Raw genomic sequence first — 26,361 nt, 5'->3', positions numbered from 1 at the left:
AGTCTTTGCATCACTGCTTCTGCTATGAGTCCAGAGATGGGTGATCCCATGGGTGTCCCATTGATTTGCTTGTATGTTTGGCCGTTGAAGTGGGTGGTCATGCATAGGTCTGGGAGTTTAAGCATGTTGTCTTTGGAGATGGCTTTACTGGGGTCGTGTTCTTGTTCAGGTAGTGTTGTCATTGTTTCCCTTGCTAGTGGTATGTGTATTGGTGTGAATAGGGCGTGGCATCAAACGATATCATGGTCTCTTTGTCCTGTATCTTTGTCTTTGATGGAGCTGAGGAATTCTTGGGCTGAATGGATGCTGACTTGCTTGACTCTTCTTTGTAGCTCTCTGGCTAATCTGTGCGATGGAGTGCCTGGTAGGGAGCCTATGGGTCTGAGGGGGACTTCCAGTTTGTGCTCTTTAGGGAAGCCGTAGAATGAGTGTGTTGGTTCCTTTGTGTTTCGTGCCCATTGGTCCCAGTATTTTCTCCATTTGGGATAATGAACAGAGCATGAACATTAAGTTTTTAATGTATCTTAAAAGCACACAAACATTCAAGAAAAAGCTTTCATATCTGCAAGGAAATTCTCCAGCTTGTGCTCCAGTGGTGGAAGTCCAGAAACTGAACTGGACTGGCCACAAAGATACAATGGCTACAAGAGCAGGTCAGAGGCTGGGAATTCAGCAGTGAGTAACTCACCTCCTGTCTCCCCATAGCCTGTCCACTATCTACCAGGCACAAGTGTGATGCAGTGCTCCCCTCTTGCCTGGGTGTGTGCAACGCCAACAACGCTCAAAATAAAATGTGCCGAACAATACTGCGGCTGGTGGACAATAATATCTGTTTTGTCATGCAATATTTCCCGCTGGTTTGGTGACCTGCTCAACGTGGACATCAGTTGAAGTGTTGCTTACTGGTCAGGGTGAAGTGTGAATTTACTGCAAGTCACCCTGTTTCGCTCAGTTAATGTTCTGTGACGTTTCCCTTCTTTCTTCTGAAGAAATGAGTTTCATTGTGTTTCCATCCAGCCAATCAACCACCCACACTGGTCACTTTCTTGAAACCACAAGTGGAAAATTGAATGTTACATGACTGAGTTTCTGTAGGCAGACTCTATTCTGTTTCTGCATATTCTCAAAGCAATATTCAAGGAGTAACACGCCACTAATGACAGTACGACTGCACTTTTCTGTACACACAGCAGCTTTAACAATGTGCTTTTTCGCTTGCCATATATTTTTCGAGACATTAGTAAACCGAGTTTCCCTTCTAAAGGTCTTCATTTTAATATCTGTTTAGTTAGTAACACACTTGGCTGTGAGTTAGAAGGTTCTGGGTTCAAATTCCACTCGATGATCTGACCACAAAAATTAAGGCTGCCATTCTGTTGCAGTACTGAGGCCGAGCTGCGCTGTTGTCATTGCCGTCTTACAGTGGAAACATTGAGCCGTGGTTCAAATCCCATCCCCACGCCCGCATAAGCGGGGATGTATTTCAGCGTGCTATTTCATCGAGGTCCAGGAAAGCTGTCCCTGGTCTGCTGGCCAATATTTATCCCTCAATCAACATCCCTAAAAAATCTGATCATTATCACATGGCAGGAGCTTGCTGTGTGTAAATTGGCTGCTACATTTCCTATATCGCAACAAACTTATTGTCTGTAAAGCACTCTGAGACTTCCGATGGCTGTGAAAAACGTTGTTTAAATGCAAATTCTTTTCATCTCAGAATTAGCTGTTGTTCTTGCCAGGTCATCTTGTTATATTTTTGCTGTAATATGCCTGGATGCTGCAGCTTTTCTTGTGAAAAGTATCAGTATTTATCAGTTTACAATGAATCTCAGTTGGAAATGCTGAAATTCCCTGCATATTTCTTGGTATTGGTGATTTTTGGATGAAAATTTAAATACTTCCTAAAATTACTTCCTAAAAATAGAATTACTCTTAGAGCTGCACTTTAATGATTTTAGGAGTAGTAATCTGGAATAGAATAATTTTCCATAAACGCTGTGGACATTTTTGTTCATGTTACGGGTCAGAAAGATGCATCCTGAACATTATTTTATCAGAGGTAGGCAATAAATGCTACAGTGACACACATTCCATGAGCAAATATAAAAAAATTTATTGACTTTTCAAATTCAGCTAAGGCTATTTAGTAAATCACTTTTTATGACCATGCAAGTGAGGAATGAGAGTAGACCACCTAACCCTTCAAGCCTGCCTGCCTGTTCAATAAAATTGTGGCTAGTCTGATTTTAACATCAACTCTACACCCCAGTATGTCCCCAATAATCTTTCATTGCTTTGGTAATTAAGAATCTGTCTACCTCCACCTCAAAAATATTGAAAGATTCTGCGTCTGCTGCTTTTTGAGGCTGACACTTCCAAAGACATTCACCCTTCTGGGAGATATTTCTCCCCTCTTGACTCTGTTGTAAATGGACAACTCCTTAGGCTTAAACCGATGACCCCTAGTTCTAGATTTGTCCACAAGAGGAAATATCTTTCTCCCATCTACCCGATTATGTCCTCTCTGGACCTTTCTATGATTTGGGTTTACTGTAGGTTGACTCTGTTTTGCTTAGAGCGTAGGATCGAGAGTAGGCCATTCCACCCTTCCAGCCTGCTCCTGCATTCAGTAGGATCGTGGCTGGTCTGGTAGTGGTCTCAATCCCACTTTCCTGTCTGCCCTCTGAAGCCCTTGACTCCCTAGTCTATCACAATCTAACTCTCTCAGCCTTGAATAAGTTTAACAATGCAGCCCTGCCTACATTTTTGGCAGTAGTGCTGAAGACTTGAGCTCCAGAAATAGCTGCCTCCTAAGCCAAGCTGTTCTTCATTACAGCTGCAACACTGGTTGACCACCTGGTAGTGTGGAATGTTATCCATGGACATCCTGTCCACAAAAATCCAGATCAGTACAAACTGGCCAATTCTGGACTGAGTCATCAGCGAAATGCTGCGTGGTGTTGTGAATATTACAGTCAAGCAGTTCTTGCTCAGCACTAACCTGCTCCCTGACACTGATTGGTCCCACTACACTCTCAACTTTGTTTACAGCAAGGCTTTAATATTAGAGAAAAGATCTGAGCTCCAAAAGGGATGGGCAAGTGACTGACTTTGATATCGAAGCAGCATTTGACAGAGTGTGATAATAAAGTGCCCCAGCAAACTGGAGTCGGTGGAAATCGGGGGGTGAACTCTCAACTGGTTTGATAAGTTGTGGCATTCAGGAAAATGGTTGTAGTTGTTGGAGATCAGTCATCTCAGCTCCAGGATACTCTGCAGGATGTCCTCAGGCAGAGCAAGGAATAGGGACAGAACTCACAGGCCCCTGGTCAGAGCACAGCAACCCCAATCAGGAACAAAACATAGCAGGACCAAAATACGACTCCCTCTCCCCAAACCCCAGGCTATCAGGCACTAATCCCAGGGAAAAATTGTTTCAGTGAGAACCATCCCTTTGTTAGAATGGCTGACAGAGAAGGAGGTGTTTGCTAATGCTGATGCAGTGTTCAGCACAATTCACAACCCTGGTACTAAAGTTGTCAATGTCCAATACAGCAGGCTTAGACAATATTCAGGTTTGGGCCCGATAAGTTGCAAATAACATTCATGATGCACAAGTGGCAGGCAATGGCCATCTAACAAGAGCTAACTCAACCATCATTCTGTCTTCAATGACATTACCATCACTATTCCCTACTATCAACGTCCTAGAGGTTACCATTGTCCAGAAACTGAACGGGCTTAGCTATGTAAATACTGTCGTTGCAAAAGCAGGGCAAAGACTGGGGATTCTACAGCAGGTAACTCACCAAATGATTCCCCAAAAACTTGTGCGCCATCTCCAAACTCAGCACCATTCAGGACAAAGCAATCCTTTTGATTGGCACCCCAACTACCACCTTTAACATTTGCTCTCTCTACCACCGATGCCCAGTAGCACCAGTATGTAGTGTCTACAAGATGCATTGCAGAAACTCACCAAAGCTGCTTAAACAACACCTTCCAATCTGTTATGCCTGCCATCTAGAAGGACATTGGCAGTACATACATAGGAGCACCACGCCCTGTACGTTTCCCTTTGAGCCACTCACCATCCTGAATTGGAACTACATTGAGGGAAAGGCACTTGTTGCTAGGGTTAAAATCCTGGAAATCCCTTTGTAACAGCAGTGTGGGTGTCCCTACGGTAGTGACTGTAACTAGGTCATGTAGCTGGACTTCATAGAAATGCATTCCCTGGTTGGATGAGATTAACAGCCCCTAACAGGGAGCTCTGGCTGACAGATAAAAAAGGGAAGTGTCAGAGATACGACACTGAGAGCTGACTCTGAATGAGGCAGAAATAAAGTAAAGGTTTGTTCATGTGTAAATGAAAGGTGATTTGATGACTGGATACCAGCGTCTCTGAAGTTATTTCACCTATACCAGGCAGACTGCAACAGTTTACCATTACCACCGCCAGGGCAGGTAGGGATGAGAAATAAATGTTGGCTCAGTCAGCAACACCCATGTTCTGTGAATAAATTTAAATAAAACCTGAGAAGGACTGTGCGCGTTTGTTTTTTTTTGGACAAGTTTCCATAACGTTCTCACCCTTTTACCCCATCTGTTCCCACCCTCCCTTGTTGGCACAGATTGTGGTCTTTTTTTAAAATTGTTTTGTTTTCAGCTGCTGATTTGCTGGAACATGGTGATGTTATGGTATTGTCACTAACCTATAACCCAGAGGACCTGGCAAATATTCAGTGGGTTCACAGCAACTGGGAAAGTTTGAATACTGTTCATAACATCAGGAGTGTCAAGCCAGCCTCAGTGATAATGACTATAAAATAATCTTCAATTCTTGTAAAAACAAAGGAAAAACCCTGATGCACTAATGCCCTTTCAGGAAGGAAATCTGCCATGCTTACCAGGTGGGCCTGAAGTCACATGTAGTCCACACAACAATATAGCTGCATCAACTGCCCTCTGCAATGGCCAAGCAAGCCATTCAGCCCAAGGGCAGCTAGGGATGCTGGCCTAGCTAGTGACCCCATGAAAAGAAGTAATGAATATAACGTACTTGACATATTGATGGAATGGATGGGAATGTGATGCTGAGCGTGGAATTTACTGCATCCATTTACATTTTCATTTATCAAATCAAAAAACAATCAGACTGACCCATCTGCCTGAGTTCCCAATCTACGCTCTCGTTATACTGTGCTCAGAATCAGGAGCAACTCATTAATTCTACTTCCCACCTTGCATTATGACGTACTGGGCCTGCTTCAAGTGGCTTCTGCAAGAAGATGCTGTGTGCATGTGTGTGCGTGCATTACCTGAGTGAGGAATTGAAACTGTCCTGTCCTTCATTAATCATTGACTTATGCAGCACAGAATTCTGGGCATTTGCAGCTTTATATTTGTACTTTGGTTTATAGATCATGTGGAAGTTGCTCACCAGAGATCTTTCACAGTAACTCTTAGTCTTTTTTGACTTCTGCCATGGCTCAGTCCTTGTACATTTGCACTGTACTGTTGTGCTTTGCTGATGACATCTGGAGGAGAATGTAAAGTTTAGAAATGATCTTGAGTTTGAGCAACATATTAGAAGATGAAAATAAATTTGGTACTAAGGGCATATTTCATCCAACAAGCCTTCCCTTTCAATTTCATTGTGTTTAAATCTGCACCCAGTCATTTCTTGCATCCGACAATCTCATTGTGTTATTGGACTGGTAATCGGGATAAATGCAAAAGAAACACTGCAGAAACAGCAGCAACTACAGAGAGTGAAACAGCGTTAATATTTCAAGGCTTGTATATCTCTTCAAAACGGGGATTTCTGTAACCCAGGAGCCCTGTTTAATACCCGAGTTCAAATTCTAATTTAGCAATGAGATAGAATTAAATTGAATTAATCTGGAATAAATTTTCATCTCTCCTTTAATGATAAAGAAGCTACTGGATTGTTATAAAGATTCATCTGGTTCAGGGTTTACCTTCAGGGAAGGCAGTATGTCATATGTGACTGTAGACCCAAGGCAGTGTTGTTCACTTGAACTGTCCCCTGGAAAAGCCCCATTTTGGATGTGTCTCTGGGCATACAACATTGTTTCAGAGAAGTGATTCAGAACCAGCTCCTCGTTAACAGTAAGGGATAGGTAGTTAACCTAGCCAACAGTGCCCACATCCCAGGAAACACAGGAATTAGGGATAGGGGTGGCCATTCAGCCCTTTGAGCCTGCTGCATCATTTAATACAATCATGGCTGTTCATCCAATTCAAAAACCTGTTCCTGTTTTCTCTCCATTCCGTTTGATCCCTTAAGCCCTAAGAACTGTATCAAACTGTATCCGTCTCAAAAACATTCAAAGTTTTGGCCTTAACTGCCCTCTGAGGCCGAGAATGCTACAGGTTTGCCCTCTGTGGGTAAAGAAATTTCTCCTCATCTCGGTCCCAAATGGTCTACCCTGTGTCCTTCGCCTGTGACCCCTGGTTCTGGATTCCCTGGTGATGGGTAACATCCCTCCTATATACACCCTGTTTAGTCCTGTTATGATTTTATAGGGTTTTCTGTGCAATCCCCTCTCATTCTTCCAAATAGAGTTGAAATATAAACTTGCCTCACTATCTGGTTTGGTAACATTTAAGAATTTCTGCCACCACAAAGCAGAGGCACTTGATTTGCTCAAAACATTATCCCAAGAACGGGATGTTTCTTAAGGAAACCTACAGCTGTCCAAGCTGAAAGACTGTTCATGACAGTAACAATCTGAATGGCTCACCAATGGGTATTGATGGGCCAGCTCGTTACATTCAGATTCATCATATCTGCCATACACCTCCACCAAGGTGCTCACCTTTGATGCTCTACCGGCAAGACTAAATTAATTCCCTTGCCCGCATCTCACCAACACGTTTTCAAAATGCAAAACTGCCACTTTTGCAAGCTTCTTGTTACATCTGTATTATTTCAGGAAGTGACTGCTCAACGTTGCGTTACTGTTTGAATGGACATGGCTTTCCTTCTGGAGGTTGGCACTTCTCAATTTCTGACCTTTTCCACTTCGAGCAGAGCTGCTGCAGACGATGGTTAGACATTTGCGTTTAAGTCAGTGGAGCTGCCTTCCCTTGATTCAGCTCCTCGCCACACCTCTGAAACTTGGCTGAGCCGGGCCAACAGATTACGCTTCCTGTTTTCCACAGAAATCTAAACATAACCCCTGGGTTAGTCAATGTTTGTCTGCGCTTGTCATCACTTCAATGTGTCACTACTTCTGTTAGTTCAAACAGTGAAGTCCAAGTTTAACTTTTGGAGTAAATTTGGAAATCGTCTAACGTTGAGCAGGATAAGAAACACAACAGTTCCTTCCTGCAGCACGGGTTGAAGTGCTATGTTAACTCTGCTGTTAGATTTGTGTCAAGACATTAAACAACAATTTAAACATGTTTCCGCTCACCCACCCCCCCAACTGTTTTGGTATCTGAAGTGCCAGGCTGAGAGCTCTGTCCCCTGCCTCTGTGCCCCCGCCACCAGCACTCTACCAGCCACCCGTGCTACACTTCTGAAAACTGAGCCTGCAAGCGCTCTGTCAAGATCCGTGGCCCAGGTTGGCACTCTGCACAAGATCAACCATGACAGGCCAAGCTGCATTTCCCAAAAGCGACCTGTTAGTCCCAGGAACAAACAGCTCAGCAGCTCTGGCACTTTCTGTGGAGAGAGAAAGAGTGATGATTCAACTTGGGCCTGACTCTTCCTCAGAAGCTGCCTTCCTTCGCCGCTGGGATTCCTGTGTGGTAGGTGAACACTCCAGGTATTCCTCTGGGACAGATTAACGCTACAGAGTGGCTCACTGGGCCCTTTCAGAGAATGTTTGAGGGTTGACCACAATATTCTGGCTCTGGAGCCATGCCAGGTCGGACACTAGTGACCCAGATCCATCATTACCGCAATCTGGTAGTTTCCTGCTTTATGATCAATGAGACTAACATTTACTCCATATTAATTGAAATGGGCTTTACCTCCCCGACTTGTTAGGGCTATCATTCCACAGTTTCAATTTATTTTATGGATTTGGGCATCGCTGGCAAGTCTGGCAATTATATCCTGTTTCTTAGTGCTGGAGAGGAGGTGGTGAGTTGGTGGTGAGGAGGAGGTGGTGAGTTGGTGGTGAGGAGGAGGAGGTGGTGAGTTGGTGGTGAGGAGGAGGAGAAGGAGGAGGCGAGTTGGTGGTGAGGACGAGGAGGAGGTGGTGAGTTGGTGGTGAGGACGAGGAGGAGGTGGTGAGTTGGTGGTGAGGACGAGGAGGAGGTGGTGAGTTGGTGGTGAGGAGGACGAGGTGAGTTGGTGGTGAGGAGGAGGAGGAGGTGAGTTGGTGGTGAGGAGGAGGTGAGTTGGTGGTGAGGAGGAGGTGAGTTGGTGGTGAGGAGGAGGAGGAGGTGAGTTGGTGGTGAGGAGGAGGAGGAGGAGGTGAGTTGGTGGTGAGGAGGAGGAGGAGGTGAGTTGGTGGTGAGGAGGAGGAGGAGGTGAGTTGGTGGTGAGGAGGAGGAGGTGGTGAGTTGGTGGTGAGGAGGAGGAGGTGGTGAGGAGGAGGAGGTGGTGAGGAGGAGGAGGTGGTGAGGAGGAGGAGGTGGTGAGGAGGAGGAGGTGGTGAGGAGGAGGAGGTGGTGAGGAGGAGGAGGAGGTGAGTTGGTGGTGAGAAGGAGGAGGTGGTGAGTTGGTGGTGAGGAGGAGGTGGTGAGTTGGTGGTGAGGAGGAGGAGGTGGTGAGTTGGTGGTGAGGAGGAGGAGGTGGTGAGTTGGTGGTGAGGAGGAGGAGGTGGTGAGTTGGTGGTGAGGAGGAGGAGGTGGTGAGTTGGTGGTGACGAGGAGGAGGTGGTGAGTTGGTGGTGACGAGGAGGAGGTGGTGAGTTGGTGGTGAGGAGGAGGAGGTGGTGAGTTGGTGGTGACGAGGAGGAGGTGGTGAGTTGCTGGGCTGGTGTTGAGGAGGAGGAGGTGACTTGGTGAGGAGGAGGTGGTGAGGAGGAGGAGGTGGTGAGGAGGAGGAGGTGGTGAGGAGGAGGAGGAGGTGAGTTGGTGGTGAGAAGGAGGAGGTGGTGAGTTGGTGGTGAGGAGGAGGTGGTGAGTTGGTGGTGAGGAGGAGGTGGTGAGTTGGTGGTGAGGAGGAGGTGGTGAGTTTGTGGTGAGGAGGAGGTGGTGAGTTGGCGGTGAGGAGGAGGACGAGGAGGTGGTGAGTTGGTGGTGAGGAGGAGGTGGTGAGTTGGTGGTGAGGAGGAGGTGGTGAGTTGGTGGTGAGGAGGAGGTGGTGAGTTGGTGGTGAGGAGGAGGTGGTGAGTTGGTGGTGAGGAGGAGGTGGTGAGTTGGTGGTGAGGAGGAGGTGGTGAGTTGGTGGTGAGGAGGAGGTGGTGAGTTGGTGGTGAGGAGGAGGTGGTGAGTTGGTGGTGAGGAGGAGGAGGTGGTGAGTTGGTGGTGAGGAGGAGGAGGTGGTGAGTTGGTGGTGAGGAGGAGGAGGTGGTGAGTTTGTGGTGAGGAGGAGGAGGTGGTGAGTTTGTGGTGAGGAGGAGGAGGTGGTGAGTTTGTGGTGAGGAGGAGGAGGTGGTGAGTTTGTGGTGAGGAGGAGGAGGTGGTGAGTTTGTGGTGAGGAGGAGGAGGTGGTGAGTTTGTGGTGAGGAGGAGGAGGTGGTGAGTTTGTGGTGAGGAGGAGGAGGTGGTGAGTTTGTGGTGAGGAGGAGGAGGTGGTGAGTTTGTGGTGAGGAGGAGGAGGTGGTGAGTTTGTGGTGAGGAGGAGGAGGTGGTGAGTTTGTGGTGAGGAGGAGGAGGTGGTGAGTTTGTGGTGAGGAGGAGGAGGTGGTGAGGAGGAGGAGGTGAGGAGGAGGAGGTGGTGAGGAGGAGGTGGTGAGGAGGAAGAGGTGGTGAGGAGGAGGAGGAGGTGGTGAGGAGGAGGAGGTGGTGGTGAGGAGGAGGAGGTGGTGAGGAGGAGGAGGTGGTGAGGAGGAGGAGGTGGTGAGGAGGAGGAGGTGGTGAGGAGGAGGAGGTGGTGAGGAGGAGGAGGTGGTGAGGAGGAGGAGGTGGTGAGGAGGAGGAGGTGGTGAGGAGGAGGAGGTGGTGAGGAGGAGGAGGTGGTGAGGAGGAGGAGGTGGTGAGGAGGAGGAGGTGGTGAGGAGGAGGAGGTGGTGAGTTGGTGGTGAGAAGGAGGTGGTGAGTTGGTGGTGACGAGGAGGAGGTGGTGAGTTGGTGGTGACGAGGAGGAGAGTTGGTGGTGAGGAGGAGGAGGTGGTGAGTTGGTGGTGAGGAGGAGGAGGTGGTGAGTTGGTGGTGAGGAGGAGGAGGTGGTGAGTTGGTGGTGAGGAGGAGGAGGTGGTGAGTTGGTGGTGAGGAGGAGGAGGTGGTGAGTTGGTGGTGAGGAGGAGGAGGTGGTGAGTTGGTGGTGAGGAGGAGGAGGTGGTGAGTTGGTGGTGAGGAGGAGGAGGTGGTGAGTTGGTGGTGAGGAGGAGGAGGTGGTGAGTTGGTGGTGAGGAGGAGGAGGTGGTGAGTTGGTGGTGAGGAGGAGGAGGTGGTGAGTTGGTGGTGAGGAGGAGGAGGTGGTGAGTTGGTGGTGAGGAGGAGGAGGTGGTGAGTTGGTGGTGACGAGGAGGAGGTGGTGAGTTGGTGGTGACGAGGAGGAGGTGGTGAGTTGGTGGTGACGAGGAGGAGGTGGTGAGTTGGTGGTGACGAGGAGGAGGTGAGTTGGTGGTGAGGAGGAGGTGGTGGAGGAGGTGAGTTGGTGGTGATGAGGAGGTGGAGGAGTTGGTGAGTTGGTGGTGAGGAGGAGGAGGAGGAGGTGAGTTGGTGGTGAGGAGGAGGTGGTGGAGGAGGTGAGTTGGTGGTGATGAGGAGGTGGAGGAGTTGGTGAGTTGGTGGTGAGGAGGAGGAGGAGGTGGTGAGTTGGTGGTGAGGAGGAGGTGGTGGAGGAGGTGAGTTGGTGGTGAGGAGGAGGTGGTGGAGGAGGTGAGTTGGTGGTGATGAGGAGGTGGAGGAGTTGGTGAGTTGGTGGTGAGGAGGAGGAGGAGGTGGTGAGTTGGTGGTGAGGAGGAGGTGGTGAGTTGGTGGTGAGGAGGACGAGGAGGTGAGTTGGTGGTGAGGAGGAGGAGGTGGTGAGGAGGAGGAGGTGGTGAGGAGGAGGAGGTGGTGAGGAGGAGGAGGTGGTGAGGAGGAGGAGGTGGGGAGGAGGAGGAGGTGGGGAGGAGGAGGAGGTGGGGAGGAGGAGGAGGTGGGGAGGAGGAGGAGGTGGGGAGGAGGAGGAGGTGGTGAGGAGGAGGAGGTGGTGAGGAGGAGGTGGGGAGGAGGAGGAGGTGGGGAGGAGGAGGAGGTGGTGAGGAGGAGGAGGTGGTGAGGAGGAGGAGGTGGTGAGGAGGAGGAGGTGGTGAGGAGGAGGAGGTGGTGAGGAGGAGGAGGTGGTGAGGAGGAGGAGGTGGTGAGGAGGAGGAGGTGGTGAGGAGGAGGAGGTGGTGAGGAGGAGGAGGTGGTGAGGAGGAGGAGGTGGTGAGGAGGAGGAGGTGGTGAGGAGGAGGAGGAGGTGGTGAGGAGGAGGAGGTGGTGAGTTGGTGGTGGTGAGGAGGAGGAGGTGGTGAGTTGGTGGTGGTGAGGAGGAGGAGGTGGTGAGTTGGTGGTGGTGAGGAGGAGGAGGTGGTGAGTTGGTGGTGACGAGGAGGAGGTGGTGAGTTGGTGGTGACGAGGAGGAGGTGGTGAGTTGGTGGTGACGAGGAGGAGGTGAGTTGGTGGTGAGGAGGAGGTGGTGGAGGAGGTGAGTTGGTGGTGATGAGGAGGTGGAGGAGTTGGTGAGTTGGTGGTGAGGAGGAGGTGGTGGAGGAGGTGAGTTGGTGGTGATGAGGAGGTGGAGGAGTTGGTGAGTTGGTGGTGAGGAGGAGGAGGAGGAGGTGGTGAGTTGGTGGTGAGGAGGAGGTGGTGAGTTGGTGGTGAGGAGGACGAGGAGGTGAGTTGGTGGTGAGGAGGAGGAGGTGGTGAGTTGGTGGTGAGGAGGAGGAGGTGGTGAGTTGGTGGTGAGGAGGAGGAGGTGGTGAGTTGGTGGTGAGGAGGAGGAGGTGGTGAGTTGGTGGTGAGGAGGAGGAGGTGGTGAGTTGGTGGTGACGAGGAGGAGGTGGTGAGTTGGTGGTGACGAGGAGGAGGTGGTGAGTTGGTGGTGACGAGGAGGAGGTGTTGAGTTGGTGGTGACGAGGAGGAGGTGGTGAGTTGGTGGTGACGAGGAGGAGGTGAGTTGGTGGTGAGGAGGAGGTGGTGGAGGAGGTGAGTTGGTGGTGATGAGGAGGTGGAGGAGTTGGTGAGTTGGTGGTGAGGAGGAGGAGGAGGTGGTGAGTTGGTGGTGAGGAGGAGGAGGAGGTGGTGAGTTGGTGGTGAGGAGGAGGTGGTGAGTTGGTGGTGAGGAGGACGAGGAGGTGAGTTGGTGGTGAGGAGGAGGAGGTGGTGAGGAGGAGGAGGTGGTGAGGAGGAGGAGGTGGTGAGTTGCTGGTGAGGAGGAGGAGGAGTTGGTGAGCTGGTGTTGAGGAGGAGGAGGTGACTTGGTGAGGACGAGGTGGTGAGTTGGTGAGGAGGAGGAGGTGGTGATTTGGTGAGGACGAGGTGGTGAGTTGGTGAGGACGAGGTGGTGAGTTGGTGAGGAGGAGGAGGTGGTGATTTGGTGAGGACGAGGTGGTGAGTTGGTGAGGAGGAGGAGGTGGTGATTTGGTGAGGAGGAGGAGGTGGTGATTTGGTGAGGAGGAGGAAGTGGTGATTTGGTGAGGAGGAGGAGGTGGTGATTTGGTGAGGAGGAGGAAGTGCTGAGTTGCTGGTGAGGATGAGGAGGTGAGTTGGTGGTGAAGAGGACGAGGTGAGTTGGTGAAGAGGACGAGGTGAGTTGGTGGTGAGGAGGAGGACGAGGAGGTGGTGAGTTGGTGGTGAGGAGGAGGTGGTGAGTTGGTGGTGAGGAGGAGGTGGTGAGTTGGTGGTGAGGAGGAGGAGGTGAGTTGGTGGTGAGGAGGAGGAGGTGAGTTGGTGGTGAGGAGGAGGAGGTGAGTTGGTGGTGAGGAGGAGGAGGTGAGTTGGTGGTGAGGAGGAGGAGGTGAGTTGGTGGTGAGGAGGAGGAGGTGAGTTGGTGGTGAGGAGGAGGAGGTGAGTTGGTGGTGAGGAGGAGGAGGTGAGTTGGTGGTGAGGAGGAGGAGGTGAGTTGGTGGTGAGGAGGAGGAGGTGAGTTGGTGGTGAGGAGGAGGAGGTGAGTTGGTGGTGAGGAGGAGGAGGTGAGTTGGTGGTGAGGAGGAGGAGGTGAGTTGGTGGTGAGGAGGAGGAGGTGAGTTGGTGGTGAGGAGGAGGAGGTGAGTTGGTGGTGAGGAGGAGGAGGTGGTGATTTGGTGAGGAGGAGGAGGTGGTGATTTGGTGAGGAGGAGGAGGTGGTGATTTGGTGAGGAGGAGGAGGTGGTGATTTGGTGAGGAGGAGGAGGTGCTGAGTTGCTGGTGAGGATGAGGAGGTGAGTTGGTGGTGAGGAGCAGGAGGTGAGTTGGTGGTGAGGAGCAGGAGGTGAGTTGGTGGTGAGGAGGAGGTGGTGAGTTGGTGGTGAGGAGGAGGTGGTGAGTTTGTGGTGAGGAGGAGGAGGTGGTGAGTTTGTGGTGAGGAGGAGGAGGTGGTGAGTTTGTGGTGAGGAGGAGGAGGTGGTGAGTTGGTGAGGAGGAGGAGGTGGTGAGTTGGTGAGGAGGAGGAGGTGGTGATTTGGTGAGGAGGAGGACGAGGTGAGTTGGTGGTGAAGAGGACGAGGTGAGTTGGTGAAGAGGACGAGGTGAGTTGGTGGTGAGGAGGAGGACGAGGAGGTGGTGAGTTGGTGGTGAGGAGGAGGAGGTGAGTTGGTGGTGAGGAGGAGGAGGTGAGTTGGTGGTGAGGAGGAGGAGGTGGTGATTTGGTGAGGAGGAGGAGGTGGTGATTTGGTGAGGAGGAGGAAGTGCTGAGTTGCTGGTGAGGATGAGGAGGTGAGTTGGTGGTGAGGAGCAGGAGGTGAGTTGGTGGTGAGGAGCAGGAGGTGAGTTGGTGGTGAGGAGGAGGTGGTGAGTTGGTGGTGAGGAGGAGGTGGTGAGTTTGTGGTGAGGAGGAGGAGGTGGTGAGTTTGTGGTGAGGAGGAGGAGGTGGTGAGTTGGTGAGGAGGAGGAGGTGGTGAGTTGGTGAGGAGGAGGAGGTGGTGAGTTGGTGAGGAGGAGGAGGTGGTGATTTGGTGAGGAGGAGGACGAGGTGAGTTGGTGGTGAAGAGGACGAGGTGAGTTGGTGAAGAGGACGAGGTGAGTTGGTGGTGAGGAGGAGGACGAGGAGGTGGTGAGTTGGTGGTGAGGAGGAGGACGAGGAGGTGGTGAGTTGGTGGTGAGGAGGAGGAGGTGAGTTGGTGGTGAGGAGGAGGAGGTGAGTTGGTGGTGAGGAGGAGGAGGTGAGTTGGTGGTGAGGAGGAGGAGGCAGTGGTGAGTTGGTGGTGAGGTGGAGGAGGTGGTGAGTTGGTGAGGAGGAGGAGGAGGAGGTGAGTTGGTGGCGAGGAGGAGGTGGAGGAGGAGGTGGAGGAGGTGGTGAGTTGGTGGTGAGGAGGAGGAGGTGAGTTGGTGGTGAGGAGGAGGAGGTGAGTTGGTGGTGAGGAGGTGGAGGAGGTGAGTTGGTGGTGAGGAGGTGGAGGTGGTGAGTTGGTGGTGAGGAGGAGGAGGTGAGTTGGTGGTGAGGAGGAGGAGGAGGTGAGTTGGTGGTGAGGAGGAGGTGGTGAGTTGGTGGTGAGGAGGAGGAGGTGAGTTGGTGGTGAGGAGGAGGAGGTGAGTTGGTGGTGAGGAGGAGGAGGTGGTGAGTTGGTGGTGAGGTGGAGGAGGTGGTGAGTTGGTGAGGAGGAGGAGGAGGTGAGTTGGTGGCGAGGAGGAGGTGGAGGAGGAGGTGGTGAGTTGGTGGTGAGGAGGAGGAGGTGAGTTGGTGGTGAGGAGGAGGAGGTGAGTTGGTGGTGAGGAGGAGGAGGTGGTGAGTTGGTGGTGAGGAGGAGGAGGTGGTGAGTTGGTGGTGAGGTGGAGGAGGTGGTGAGTTGGTGAGGAGGAGGAGGAGGAGGTGTGTTGGTGGTGAGGAGGACGAGGAGGTGAGTTGGTGGTGAGGAGGAGGTGGAGGTGGTGAGTTGGTGGTGAGGAGGAGGAGGTGGTGAGTTGGTGAGGAGGAGGAGGTGGTGAGTTGGTGAGGAGGAGGAGGTGGTGAGTTGGTGAGGAGGAGGAGGTGGTGAGTTGGTGAGGAGGAGGAGGTGGTGAGTTGGTGAGGAGGAGGAGGTGGTGAGTTGGTGAGGAGGAGGAGGTGGTGAGTTGGTGGTGAGGAGGAGGTGAGTTGGTGGTGAGGAGGTGGAGGTGGTGAGTTGGTGAGGAGGAGGAGGTGGTGAGTTGGTGAGGAGGAGGAGGTGGTGAGTTGGTGAGGAGGAGGAGGAGGTGAGTTGCTGGTGAGGAGGAGGAGGTGAGTTGCTGGTGAGGAGGAGGTGGAGGAGTTGGTGGTGAGGAGGACGAGGTGAGTTGGTGGTGAGGAGGAGGTGAGTTGGTGGTGAGGAGGAGGTGAGTTGGTGGTGAGGAGGAGGTGAGTTGGTGGTGAGGAGGAGGTGCTGAGTTGGTGGTGAGGAGGAGGAGGTGGTGAGCTGGTGTTGAGGATGAGGAGGAGGAGGTGAGTTGGTGGTGAGGAGGACGAGGAGGTGAGTTGGTGGTGAGGAGGAGGTGGAGGTGGTGAGTTGGTGGTGAGGAGGAGGAGGTGGTGAGTTGGTGAGGAGGAGGAGGTGAGTTGGTGAGGAGGAGGAGGTGGTGAGTTGGTGAGGAGGAGGAGGTGGTGAGTTGGTGAGGAGGAGGAGGTGGTGAGTTGGTGAGGAGGAGGAGGAGGTGAGTTGCTGGTGAGGAGGAGGAGGTGAGTTGCTGGTGAGGAGGAGGTGGAGGAGTTGGTGGTGAGGAGGACGAGGTGAGTTGGTGGTGAGGAGGAGGTGAGTTGGTGGTGAGGAGGAGGTGAGTTGGTGGTGAGGAGGAGGTGAGTTTGTGGTGAGGAGGAGGTGCTGAGTTGGTGGTGAGGAGGAGGAGGTGGTGAGCTGGTGTTGAGGATGAGGAGGAGGAGGTGAGTTGGTGGTGAGGAGGACGAGGAGGTGAGTTGGTGGTGAGGAGGAGGTGGAGGTGGTGAGTTGGTGGTGAGGAGGAGGAGGTGGTGAGTTGGTGAGGAGGAGGAGGTGAGTTGGTGAGGAGGAGGAGGTGAGTTGGTGAGGAGGACGAGGTGAGTTGGTGGTGAGGAGGAGGTGAGTTGGTGGTGAGGAGGAGGTGAGTTGGTGGTGAGGAGGAGGTGAGTTTGTGGTGAGGAGGAGGTGCTGAGTTGGTGGTGAGGAGGAGGAGGTGGTGAGCTGGTGTTGAGGATGAGGAGGAGGAGGTGAGTTGGTGGTGAGGAGGACGAGGAGGTGAGTTGGTGGTGAGGAGGAGGTGGAGGTGGTGAGTTGGTGGTGAGGAGGAGGAGGTGGTGAGTTGGTGAGGAGGAGGAGGTGAGTTGGTGAGGAGGAGGAGGTGGTGAGTTGGTGAGGAGGAGGAGGTGGTGAGTTGGTGAGGAGGAGGAGGAGGTGAGTTGCTGGTGAGGAGGAGGAGGTGAGTTGCTGGTGAGGAGGAGGTGGAGGAGTTGGTGGTGAGGAGGACGAGGTGAGTTGGTGGTGAGGAGGAGGTGAGTTGGTGGTGAGGAGGAGGTGAGTTGGTGGTGAGGAGGAGGTGAGTTTGTGGTGAGGAGGAGGTGCTGAGTTGGTGGCGAGGAGGAGGAGGTGGTGAGCTGGTGTTGAGGATGAGGAGGAGGAGGTGAGTTGGTGGTGAGGAGGACGAGGAGGTGAGTTGGTGGTGAGGAGGAGGTGAGTTGGTGGTGAGGAGGAGGAGGTGAGTTGGTGGTGAGGAGGAGGAGGTGAGTTGGTGGTGAGGAGGAGGAGGTGAGTTGGTGGTGAGGAGGAGGAGGTGAGTTGGTGGTGGGGAGGAGGAGGCGAGTTGGTGGGGAGGAGGAGGCGAGTTGGTGGGGAGGAGGAGGCGAGTTGGTGGGGAGGAGGAGGTGGAGGAGGTGGTGAGTTGGTGGTGAGGAGGAGGAGGTGAGTTGGTGGTGAGGAGGAGGAGGTGAGTTGGTGGTGAGGAGCAGGAGGTGAGTTGGTGGTGAGGAGGAGGTGAGTTGGTGGTGAGGAGCAGGAGGTGAGTTGGTGTTGAGGAGGAGGAGGTGAGTTGGTGGTGAGGAGGAGGAGGTGGTGAGTTGGTGGTGAGGAGGAGGTGGTGAGCTGGTGGTGAGGAGGAGGAGGTGGTGAGGAGGAGGTGAGTTGGTGAGGAGGAGGAGGTGAGTTGGTGGTGAGGAGGAGGTAGTGAGTTGGTGGTGAGGAGGAGGAGGAGGAGGTGAGTTGGTGTTGAGGTGAGGAGGAGGATGTGAGTTGGTGTTGAGGAGGAGGAGGAGGATGTGAGTTGGTGTTGAGGTGAGGAGGAGGAGGAGGTGAGTTGGTGTTGAGGAGGAGGAGGAGGAGGAGGAGGTGAGTTGGTGTTGAGGTGAGGAGGAGGAGGAGGAGGTGAGTTGGTGGGGAGGAGGAGGAGGAGGATGTGAGTTGGTGTTGAGGTGAGGAGGAGGAGGAGGTGAGTTGGTGTTGAGGAGGAGGAGGAGGAGGAGGAGGTGAGTTGGTGTTGAGGTGAGGAGGAGGAGGAGGAGGTGAGTTGGTGGGGAGGAGGAGGAGGAGGTGAGTTGGTGGGGAGGAGGAGGAGGAGGAGGAGGAGGTGAGTTGGTGTTGAGGAGGAGGAGGTGGTGAGTTGGTGGGGAGGAGGAGGAGGAGGAGGTGAGTTGGTGGGGAGGAGGAGGAGGAGGAGGTCGGCTGCTGCTATATATCGGTGCAGCCCTTGAGGTGTTGTTATACCTGCAGTGAAGGAGCCTGAAGTGGTGGGGCTGGTGGAACGAGAGGTGGACACATGGTGGAAGCCTGACTGTAATCCCAGGGTCGTGTGTGCGTTCCATGGCTGTCCACTCCCCCCCTCAACCTGGCACAGCTCCCTCCCCACCCGCCCTGCCACGCCCCCCCAGCTCCCAGCTGGTTTGATACTGATCGTCCCCACCCCAGCTTCCCTTCAATCACTCTTTGTCCTTTCTCATTGTCTGCACAGGATCATCTATCCCTCACTTACTATCATGTCGCCTTATTCTTTTGGACCAGTTTAAAGAGCAAATGAAAGACTAAATAAAAATGATTTTGGGGGCTTGTGGAAGGGATTGTTCAATATAAAGTCGTCATTTGGTTTTTTAAAAATATGCCTCTTTTCCCAGCCCATGACCAGATAATCCCCAAACATCATCTTGTAATGCATCTGCCTGTTGTGTTTGGTACATGAGATCAAAATTTGTTTGCTTGAATGCCAACAGTGAAAGAAGTTATTGGAGTTAGACAATGTATTATTGCACTAACAAGTCCTTATTGACTTGCTTCATGGCCGAGAGTTATTTATGCAAATTCTGTTCTCTCAAACCAAGTTGATATTAAAGCCAGGCTATTTGGGGTCCACTGTGACAGATTTTTCTTTTTGTGTCGTCATGCAAGGGTGTGCTTGTCTTTGAAATCCCTGAGGTTTATCACGCGAAAGCCTGGTCTTGTGTTCACAATGTGGGTCTGTGGTTTCCAAGCTGGCACAGGGGAGTTTGCTTTGCAATGTGCACACAAGTGTCTGAAACACTCCTCTCTTGTGACTTCCTCCAAAGTAGCACCAGCTGCAAGTCTTTTGGGAAACCCCACTTTCACCTTTCTGCTGATGTACAAATACTAGTGTTCCTGTCTTTTGCAGGTCTTTCCAGTGTCCAGAACAAGTTGACCGTTCAATATCAGTGGGACACTGATGTGCTGTTCCAGCAGTGGCCAAAAGTGGACCCAGCTTATCTGCAGCAGCCAGACACAGTGACGATGGTTGTCAGGGTAAGATGCAAAGTGAGGAGTACATGTTCTACCGTGACTGACGGAAGCAGATCCTCAATTAACATGTGCTTCTGGCTGCACTGCTTCTGTTACACTTTCTCCATTTCTCTCTATTATTATCATGATGCACCTTTCCCCAGTAGTAATCCTTCCTGTGTCTCCAAGGTAGCTGATGCTGGCTTCCACATTACTAAGTACCTGATCCTTGCTCAGCATGTGAAGACGTGCGCAACAATAGGGTTGACTCTCAACTGTCCTCTGAAACCAAAGATGTGGCAAGCCACTCGGATATTGGGATGAAATGACAAATGCTGACTTTGCCCGGTGATTCTCAGGTCCTGTGAATGAATATAAAATGAAATTTCTATGCATGACTGGGCCAGTAGCCATTCAAGAGTGGAGTCATGACCAAGTTGCTCTATTTGAGTCATGCAGTGTTAGGGGGCAACTTACGTGTGCGAGTGTTGGAGGGGTTTGTTACCCCACTCAGGATTAGAGAGAAAGGTGTCACGCATCCAATGTGAAGCTAGCATTGTTTCATCTCTACTCAGTTGCTTGTAGTTTCAACATTACATTTGTGTTACCTTGTCACAGAGTAGATAACGTTGACTTGGGAGTGATTGATGTTATCACTGCATATGAAAACTGGGAACTGTTCGTTCTACATTTCAAACACCATCTCTCTAACAATCACGAGAAGATCATAATAATTTGTCTCCCCAAGGTGTCTATTGTCATCGTATAACCTCCCATCTAAATCTAGAGCGATACTTAATACACCTCAAAATAATGGGCTTCTTTTTATAAAGATTAACCCTCTGTATGTTTCAGTGAAGCCCATGCTTTCACTTCTGCAAGTTAAAGACGCCTCAGATGTTTCTGTTGTCAGATGTTGTAACCATGCATAGAATCGTGATTGTATAATGTCACAACACAGTACATGCCTCTTATCAAACAGCTATTGTTAGCTCTATGCAGGTCAACAGCATTTGTTTCATTCAACTTCGACTCTTTTAAAATGCACAGTTGACTGCTATCTTCACCAATCTGTGTTTCAGCACTGACCTGGGATTTTTTGGACAAGATCTCAGAATTCTAGCTCAAATGTTGCTTTGGCTTCTCTCAAGCGAAAAAGCATACCATCCAATCCCTTTTCCTGCGGCATGGAAAGAATGTTTGCTGTGTCTCGTCCCAAAATTCTCTGTTTTTAAGGGGTTGGGGTTGGAGTTGGGAGAGCACCTTCCAGTGAGCTATGTCTGACTTCTGCCCCTGCATGTTCCAGCCTGTCACAGGATCTTTGTTTTGCTTCCAACAGGAGCTGTCAAGGCTGTTGAAAAGCTGAAAATGTTATTGACTGTTTCAAAGCACATCTGCCCTGCTGAAGTGGGTGTGAACTCTGTAAACAACTTTAAGTCTTTTTTTCAATGTTTCACAAGATTGAGGCATCACTGGCATGCCCAAACCTAATCACCCCTTGCACTAAGTGGCTCTCTGGTCTATTTCAAAGGAAAGATAGAAATCAACCACGTTGCTCCAGAGTCTGGAGTCACATGTAGACCAGACTGGGTAAAGAGGGCAGATTTCCTCCCAAAAACGGCACTAGAGAACCTGAGATTTTTTTAAATAAAATGAATGATGGTTTCAAGGATACTGAGACTAGTTTTTAAATTCTGGCTTTTTAACAACTAATTGCCCTGGCTGGGGTGCTGCCCACTTGAACTGCTGCAGTTCTTGGGGTGTAGGTAACACTCCTAGAATGCTTTTCAATGTTGGGAGCTCTGAGGTCCCTGCGTGGCATTGACTTCCAAAGCTGGAAGTCAATGGGCTGGCACATGGAGCAGGCTTCTGGCCACGCAAATCAGAGGGAACATTAGATCTAGGAGCACCCGCAGATGCTGGTAGGAAGGGTAGTACCAGAATACTGAAGAAGTAATGATTATATTTCCAAGTCAGGGTGGTGAGAAGGAGAACTTGCAGGTGTTGGTGGTGTTCCTGTGTAACTGCTATCCTTGTCCTTCTCGACAGTTGTGGTTTCTGAGGCAGAATTTGAGCCCGTGACCCTGTGACTCCAGGCCAACAGCCTCGTCCCCTGGCTGACTAGTCCAGTGACATTACCATGAAGCCACCGTTTTCTCAAATACAAAGTGTAATTAAATCTTTGCCACACTTTCTGCTTCTGAATCTCACTCTTGGGTTTGAAGGTGTTTGATCTACAAGGGAGTCAGGGTCATTTGGAGGTTAGGCAAGAAAGTGGAGTGAAGGCCTCGATTCTTCAGCCGTTATTTTAGTGAATGGACAGCACATTTGAGGGGCCGAATAGCCTACTGTTTTCATTTGAGGCGCACTTACCAGTTTTCTTAGCCAGCTCCAGACTTGAAATATACAGTATGCACAGGATCATCTCGCAGCTGCTTGTGTGTGACGTTTGAGAAATATAATTGTCAGGGTATATTTGCCTTTATCTTCCTGTTGTTGACAGCACTGCAGCCTTGTCCCTTACCACCCATGGTCTTTTCTGTAAGAAAATTGCATGTCTGAACCTGGCAGATCTAGAGTTAATCCACAACCCCACTCTGAATTAGTTGGTCACAGCCAGGGTAGCAGTTAACCAGATGCCTTTGGAGTTAGAGAGAACATAGAACATTACAGCGCAGTACAGGCCCTTCAGCCCTCCATGTTGCACCGATCTGTGCAACCAAACTGAAGCCCATCTAACTTGCACTCTTTCATCATCATCCATATGTTTATCCAATGACTATTTAAATGCCCTTAAAGTTGGCGAGTCTACTACTGTTGAAGACAGGGCATTCCACGCCCTTACTAGTCCCTGAGTAAAGAACCTACCTCTGACATCTGTCCTATATCTATCACCCCTCAACTTAAACCTATGTCCCCTCGTGTGAGCCATCACCATCCGAGGAAAAAGGCTCTCCCTATCCACCCTATTTAATCCTCTGATCATCTAATATGTCTCTATTAATTCACCTCTTAACCTCCTTCTCTCTAACGAAACAGCCTCAAGCCCCTCAGCCTTTCCTCATAAGACCTTCCCTCCATACCAGGCAACATCCTGGTAAATCTCCTCTCCACCTTTTCCAATGCTTCCACATCCTTCCTATAATGCAGCGACCAGAACTGTACGCAATACTCCAAGTGTGACCGCAGCAGAGATTTGTACAGCTGCAACATGACCTCATGGCTCCGAAACTCAATCCCTCTACCAATAAAACTTAACACACCGTACGCCTCTCTCTCTCTCTCTCTCTCTCTCTCTCTCTCTCTCTCTCTCTCTCTCTCTCTCTCTCTCTCTCTCTCTCCTCCCCCCCTCTCTCTCTCCCCTTCTCTCTCTCTCTCTCTCTCTCTCTCTCTCTCTCTCTCTCTCTCATCTCTCTCTCTCTCACTCTCAGCTCTATCTCCACCTGTCCGCTCACTCCGTTTTCCTTTCCCCAGCCCTTTCATCAGCATAAACGCTACCTTTTGTTAGCTGCTATCAGTTCTGAAGAAGGATCACTGATCTTGAAACATTAACTCTGATTTCTCTCCACAGATGCTGTTAGACCTGCTGGCTTTCTCCAGCAATTTCTGCTTTTGTTTCAGATGTCAAGCATTTGTAGCCCTTGTTTTATTTGAATGATCCTTCAGATGTTTTGATCATCTGCCCCCAATGTGTCCTGTAGTGGCTCAGAGTCAAAGTTCTCTTGATAATGCTGATATTTTGAGCTGCAGGCTGTTTTGCTGTAATATCCTATGACTCTATTAAAAGCATGATGCGGAGGTGCTCGTGTCGGGCTGGGGTGGACAAGGTCAGAAATCACACAACACCAGGTTATCGTCTAAATCACAAACTTTCGAAGCACTGCTCCTTCATCAAGTGAAGTGAAGAGAAGCACTCAGGCACAGTTATAATCAGAGAGATCAAAAGATCATACAGATAGTGTAAATCTAGTGTCAACAGGCCCAATAATAGGTCTCTGCAGGTGATCAAGAATGTTAGACAATGTGAGTGAAGTGTCAACAGCTGAGTAGGAGGTGAAGGAGTGACCTATGATCCAATTAATTGAGGCAGAGAGATAGTTGCAAAAAATTAAAAATACAGTGGTTCTGGAGACAAACCAAATTACTGGAAAAATATGATATGCATAAGAGTCAGGAACAAAAACAGCAGTTGCTGGAAAAGCTCAGCAGGCCTGGCAGCATCTGTGAAGTAAAAATTCAGTTAACATTTCAGGTCCGGTGACCCTTCCTCAGAACGGATAGTAGCTGGAAAAGCATCGGTTTATATGCAGGGATAAGAGTTCCGTGCCAAGGGTCTAACCAAAGCAACTAGTAATCCAAGACTGTACAGACTAATTGAAGGTGCTATAGAAATGCAAATCGTGGTTGCTTCTCAACTGCTTGTGCGCTGGAGAATTGCGGTTTTCTGTGAAAGTGGCTTGAAATGCTTGTTGTTCAAATGATGGGTGCAGCTACAGCGGGAGCTGACTCTCTCATACTCTCCGAGGAGGCTGATAAACCGATAATTTCCGTGTAACCGTTGATCTCATAGTGATGATGTCATGAAGCTTCTGGCCAGCTGCCAATGCCACGGCTCAATCTGGGTAGATCAGGGCAGTGACCAAGGAAGCAGAGTGTGCTGCTGGGTTGCGGAGAAACCACATTGGGAGCGAGTGCAAACCAAAGGACATTTTTACAAGCCATGCAAACTAGGGGAGCTTGAGCCTGCTCCGTCCTTCTGTGGTCAAAGCCACTCTGCATTTCCCCAGTTAGCATCCACCACTACCTCCCACTTATCAAGTATTGATCTATCTCTGCTTTAAGGATACTCAAAGACAGATGGGGTTAATGTAGGTGTGTTTTTTCCCCTAGGGTGGGAAATTTCTAGACAAGAGGACACATTGAAGATGAGAGGAGGGAGATTTAATAAAGGCATGAGGGACAAGTCTTTTACATAGAGGGTGGTTTGTGTGTGGAATGAACTTCCAGAGGACATGGTGGATGTGGGTACAGTTGGGTAAGTACATGAAGAGGTTTGGAGGGGGGAGGGGGACATGGGTCAGGAGCAGGGAGGTAGAACTAATTTAGTTTGGGATTGTATTTGGGGAGGCAATAGTGTAGTGCTATGATCGCTGAACTATTAATCTAGAGACCCAGACAACATTATAGGGACCTGGGTTTAAATCTTGCCACAGCAGATGGTAGAATTTGAATTCAATAAAATATCTGCAATTAAGAATTTAATGATGATCATGAATCCATTATCGATTGTCAGGAAAAACACATCTAGTTCACTAATCGTTATTACTACGTACTATGTACTAACGTACATGGAATAGTGTAGGTTAGATGGGGTTCAGATCGGTATGACAGGTCGGCACAACATCGAGGGCCGAAGGGCCTGTACTGTGCTGTAATGTTCTATCTATCTATCTAATGTCCTTTAGGGAAGGAAACTGTCATCCTTTCCCGGTCTGGCCTACATGTGACTCCAGACCCACAGCAACGTGCTTGTCTCTCAGTTGCCCTCTGGAGGGATGGGCAATAAATGCTGCCTGGCCAGCAATGCCTTCAGACCATTAATGAATAAAGAAATAAAAGTTATATTTAGCATGGACTGGTTGGACCACAGGGTCTGTTCCTTTGCTCTAAGACTGTATGACGCTTCCACTGACTTTTGAGAAAGTGTTCGAAGCGCTCTAACTCTCAATGAAAGAAATTTCTCCTTTTCTCTATAGGTACTATAGAAATGCAAGTTGTGCTTGAGCACAGGACAACTGGTGTTTTCAGGGCAGTTATCTTGAAATGCCCCATGGTTTCAATGATGGGTGCAGCTGAGTTGGAGCCGGCAGTCATGCTCTCCGAAGCAGTGATCTGAGGTTCTTGCCCTCCGTCAGGAGAACGCTTCCTTTCCACAGGCATTCTGTCAAGACCTCTCAGAATCTTGTCCATTTCACTCAAGTCACCTCTTGCTCTTGTAAAAATTCCAGCCTTTCCAAACCCCCTTCATACAAGAACCCACCCATTCCAATTGTTATCCCAGTATCTTTACAGATTTTGAGTTGTTTGCATTCTTTAAGGCTAGAATAAGGATATATCAAGCCCATCAAAACAAAATGCCCTGTTCAGTTGCTCATCTGTTTCTCATTTTGCGTGCTCTTTGTCTTCCCAACAGATCAACAACCAGGTCTGTGGCTCAGTAAACCTGCCTCAACAAGTCATCAGGAATGTGGAGAGAGTGCAGGAGCTCATCCTTCAAAGTGAACTGGGCATCAAACAGCTACAGGGGCGGGTCATCAAGAAAGCTATCCTGTCTCCCAGAACCGCCCTCATCAATTTCCTGTTGGAAGAATAAAGTGGGATAATGGAGCTGTTTATGTTGTCGAAACATTTTGCTGTCTGTGGCTTGCACTCACAGTGATGTGAAGCCCATTCACACCACAAGTTCATTATTTTAAGGAATGAATGTAGCACAGAAGCTGTGTGCTGGAGTTCCTGTTGAAGATGGACATTGGGCCTCATAGTGGCTCCTTAGAACTCTTATCTCCTGCTTCTGTTTGGTGAGGGTTGAGAGTGACAAAGCAGAGAAGCGTTCGGTTGGAATGCTTCTGACAACAGTACTAATCGCTTGAGCCTTCCGGAAAGGCTTGAGTGATTAGAGAATGGCTTGCAGCAATGAAAGGGGGACTGAGTAATTGAATCATGTAGTCAAAAGTGTTTTGGCTGGTCTTCTCCTCTTTCTGCAAAAGAAAACTCCGAAAACTGTTGGTCTGCAGCTATTTTTACATTACAGTCACCTTCAGTTATTTTGAAAAATGAATAAATCTCATCTAAATGTAATAAAATACCAGGCGTTTATTTTGCTAGTCAAGCAACAGAACATTAATTGATTGAACTGTAAAATGTGACAGCTAAAGATGCAATTAAATGCCAGAATTGTTTATTTCATAAGGAAAGCAAAGATTAAGTTTGCTGAAATGGTATAAAATCTAGAACATTTGAAGAAGGATTCAGGCCTGAAACGTCAGCCTTCATGTTCCTATGATGCTGCTTGGCCTGCTGTGCTCATCCAGCTCTACACCTTGTTATCTCAGATTCACCAGCATCTGCAGTTCCATAACTGTTCAAATTCTGAAGAGGCTGCTGTCTTGATAATTTCTTCCGTCAGTTAATGGGAAGGTGCTAATGGTTCTACATGGACACAGCACCCACTCACCACCGCCACCAAATCTGTGAGCTTCCGTCTCTCGGATTGTTCTGCCCTTGAAGTGCAGTGGATAAGTGGATCATGGTCACAGTGTTTGACTGACTCTGTGCTAGTTCTTTACATTCTGCAAAACAATCTACAAAACGTGAACAAAAACAAAGTTGCTTGGAAAGCTGAGCAGGTCTGGCAGCATCTGTGAAGGAAGAAACTGGGTTAACGTTTCAGATCCGGTGACCC

The 26,361-nt window shown here is 50.1% G+C and overlaps 1 protein-coding gene across 5 annotated transcripts in view; it reads left to right on the top strand.

The window, feature by feature from the left end:
* The window catches only part of lars2 (leucyl-tRNA synthetase 2, mitochondrial), a 98,548-nt gene extending 72,670 nt beyond the window's left edge, over window positions 1-25,878 (top strand). For 4 of the 5 annotated variants that reach the window (XM_048522582.1, XM_048522555.1, XM_048522545.1 and 1 more), the window contains 2 exons: window positions 18,796-18,923; window positions 25,093-25,878. In XM_048522582.1, the coding sequence (XP_048378539.1) occupies window positions 18,796-18,923; window positions 25,093-25,272 (308 nt within the window). In that variant the 3' untranslated portion in view covers window positions 25,273-25,878. The remainder of the gene's footprint in view (window positions 1-18,795; window positions 18,924-25,092) is intronic. The other variant, XM_048522573.1, reaches the window with a different exon arrangement.
* The last annotated feature ends 483 nt before the right edge of the window (window positions 25,879-26,361 follow it).

This window comes from Stegostoma tigrinum, chromosome 2, assembly GCF_030684315.1.
Source record: "Stegostoma tigrinum isolate sSteTig4 chromosome 2, sSteTig4.hap1, whole genome shotgun sequence".
Taxonomy (NCBI): Eukaryota; Metazoa; Chordata; class Chondrichthyes; order Orectolobiformes; family Stegostomatidae; genus Stegostoma; species Stegostoma tigrinum.
The sequence above is the reverse complement of the archived record's forward strand: the minus strand, read 5'-3'. Positions and strand labels throughout refer to the sequence as shown.